This window comes from Pollachius pollachius (assembly GCF_949987615.1).
Source record: "Pollachius pollachius genome assembly, chromosome: 13".
Taxonomy (NCBI): domain Eukaryota; kingdom Metazoa; phylum Chordata; class Actinopteri; order Gadiformes; family Gadidae; genus Pollachius; species Pollachius pollachius.
This window is the reverse complement of record NC_136946.1, coordinates 3008253-3011430: the sequence shown is the minus strand read 5'-3', so window position 1 is coordinate 3011430 and position 3178 is coordinate 3008253. Positions and strand designations below refer to the sequence as shown.

At 39.1% G+C, this 3178-nt stretch overlaps 1 protein-coding gene across 2 annotated transcripts in view; it reads left to right on the top strand.

The window, feature by feature from the left end:
• LOC307085317 (class I histocompatibility antigen, F10 alpha chain-like) overlaps nucleotides 1-1738 on the top strand; it is a 6746-nt gene extending 5008 nt beyond the window's left edge. Inside the window, exons 5-8 of one of the 2 annotated variants that reach the window (XM_079750083.1) lie at nucleotides 214-312; nucleotides 559-585; nucleotides 899-969; nucleotides 1172-1738. In XM_079750083.1, the coding sequence (XP_079606209.1) occupies nucleotides 214-312; nucleotides 559-585; nucleotides 899-969; nucleotides 1172-1183 (209 nt within the window). In that variant the 3' untranslated portion in view covers nucleotides 1184-1738. Of the gene's footprint in view, nucleotides 1-213; nucleotides 313-558; nucleotides 586-898; nucleotides 1069-1171 lie in introns of those variants that run through there. The other variant, XM_079750082.1, reaches the window with a different exon arrangement.
• The last annotated feature ends 1440 nt before the right edge of the window (nucleotides 1739-3178 follow it).

The following is a 3178-nucleotide window of genomic DNA, read 5'->3' as shown; positions in this document are numbered from 1 at the left end:
ATGAATAGGGCTAGGCTCAGATCAGTCCCAGAGTGACCCTGAGCTCCAGAACAGATTCTAGAGGAATAGTTACCCTGACGTTGTGTTAGTCGTGTGTGTAGCATCACGTGACCCTAGACATGTGGTTCAATGATGGAGGGATGGATGGGGGAGGGTCTCTGTCCATCATCTATTATTACACGACTGATTTTATTTTCTGAATTTACCTTCAAGGCAAGAGTGGCATCACCATCCCCATCATCATTGGGGTTGTTGTTCTCCTCCTCGTTGCTGCTGCTGCTGTTGGAGTCCTTCTGTACAAGAAGAGGAACGGTGAGTGGATCAAACTCTCCAGGAGGACAGACACCTGATCTCCACCTTGTCCTACTTCCTGTCCCCTTCCTACGATCTGATTGGTTGTCTTCACACACTGGTGGTCTGGTGGTAGAAACCTCCACTTCTGGTTGATGAACCTCCTCCAATGTCCACTGAGATGTTGTGGCATTAAGAATATGAAAGTATAATAACATGAGGATATCCACCACTGTTACAACACTAAACATTTCTCTTGATCCTTAGCTTCAGACAAGGGACACAAACCAGTTGGTGAGTAAATTGTGTTTTTACTGCAGTTCGGTTCTTATGATTATTGCTACTACCAATAGTGACTGTCTAGCTCACTGGACTATACAGCTCTATAGATCTAGATACATTTAGCTCACTGGACTATGTAGCTCTGTAGATCTAGAAACATTGATTTCACTGGACTATACAGCTCTATAGATCTAGAATCATCTATCTCACTGGACTATACAGCTCTATATATCTAGAATAATCTAGCTCACTGGACTATACAGCTCTATAGATCTAGATACATCTAGCTCATGACTTCACCTCCTCCCGTTCTGCTACATCCCAGCTTCTTCTGACACCAGCTCTGAGAGCGATGAGGGGCAGAATCCGGCTGCTGAGGCCCAACCCCTGACTACAGTCAGTACTTTACCACTTTACAATACTTATTCAGGGAAATATGTTTACATTTATATTTATTTGCAGCCTACTTTATCACAGTGATAGTAATTCTTTAACATTACTTCATCACAGTAATATATTAAGAGTACATCATCACAGTGATTATGTGTGTGATAATGTTTGATGTTTAATCCTGACTTGTGCTCTCTTGCTGTTTAAGGTTAAAGTTTAATCAGGAAGAGGCTTCTCACGTTCATCTTCCTAAAGCAGGATGGAGAGGATCGCTGTTCATCTGTAATCATAACAATCAGTTTGGGGACTTCAGCTAACTAATGAACTAACTTAACGTTCATACTTTATTTTGATAAAAAGCATAAATCCGTAAGAAGTGGAAATCATTGGATCTCTGTATTTTTGATCGATTGACTCAATGGAATAATCCTGCAATCTTCCACTGACCCTTGGAAACCAAACCTTACTGCTTCATAAGCTTTTAATTATGTTATATTGTTTAGTCATATTTAAGTTTCAAATAACGTTCAAAAATTCTGAATCAAGGCTTGGGACGGTGAGATTCTGTCAAGTTTGAATACAATAATCGTTAAATGCAATGTGTTTCCGTATTATTTTAGAGTTCTGCTAGCTAGAGAATTGCATTGCTACATAGGTTAGCACAATCGAGCTAGGCTGCTTTAGCTTTAATGCTCTTTGTTGTGTTTTCTGTGTTCTTTGGGGAATTGGATCATATATACTTTGGTTATTCTGTCAATAAAATACATAAAAATTGTTCTGCCTACATAAATTGAATAAACTTATTGCTAAATTAGGTTTACATACATTGTTTAGAGGTTAGGTTTATTATTAAAGGTTGTTAGGTTATAGGTTAATCCTTAGGATTAAATTGAATAAAAAAATACAGAAATTAATACAAAATTATTATATTTAGTCTTAAACATTTAGAAGCCATGTGATACATATGCATTCACAAAAACATTTATTAATGGCAGTTATGATTTTGATTATTTAGATAGCCTTTCCTTTATTCAGTATTTGATAATATCCTATGATATACAACATGAACACAATCATACTAGATGTAAATAGCTTTAACACCATGAAAACAGATATAATCTTTCTGCAGATCAAAAAATTAAATGTATGAATCCTTATTCAGTTCCCCAACCAGCTAGCGTGTAGAACCAAGATGGCTGCTGGCCCAGGACTGATCTGACTGGTTTGGAGCCAGGCTGCCTGGGCGACCTGATTGGCTGCCTGGGTCACATGGTGTGCTGAGTGTTGGCTGTGGAAAGCCCCGGTAGCTGCAGCCTGGCTTCCCGCCAGAGACCAGGAGCACCACAACAACTGCACAAACTGGCACAACACCGGCCTCCATCTTGTCTCCTGACGTCAAAAGAACCGCCGAATGACGGCTGTGGTCACTGCACACGGCGTCTGATTCAACGACAATAAGAAACATGAAATTGGTCTTAGTTCATCAAGATTATTTTACAGTGTTGTGTTGCGTTGTGATAATGAACTGTATTGTAAATGTTAACAACAAACCTTTGACCCTGGCTCTGACTTTCAATTTGTTTTGTATTGAAGTCAGACCGTATTTTATTGTGTGCTAAAGGTGAGATTATTGTGTTGTGTACTGAAAGTCAGGTTGTTTCACTGTGTTGCGTTGCTTTGTGTACTAAAGTGAGATCATCATTGTGTTGTGTACTAAGGGGAGATCATCGTTGTGTTGTGTTGTGTACTAAAGTGAGATCATCGTTGTGTTGCGTACTGAAATGCAATCATTGTGTTGTGTACATAAGTGAGATCATCATTGTGTTGTGTACTAAAGTGAAATTATCGTTGATCGCACTGAAGTGCAGTCATTGTGTTGTGTACATAAGTGAGATCATCGTTGTGTACTAAAGTGAGATCATCGTTGTGTTGCGCACTGAAGTTATATCATCGTGTTGTGTTGTTGTGAACTGAAGTTAGATCATTTTGTTGTGTAGGGGAGACCGGGTATGGTTGTAACACTTTTTTCTTCAGCACCTAAATCTACCATTTTTTTAAAAGCTACAGTTCTGGACCTTTTAGGCAACGTACCCACATTTGTCTACTACAAGTGGCAACCATTTAAATCTCCTCAACTATATCACGGAATTTGTGAGATTATGACAAATACAATGTATACCTTTGTTATAACCTACCCCACTACCGGGGTAGGTTG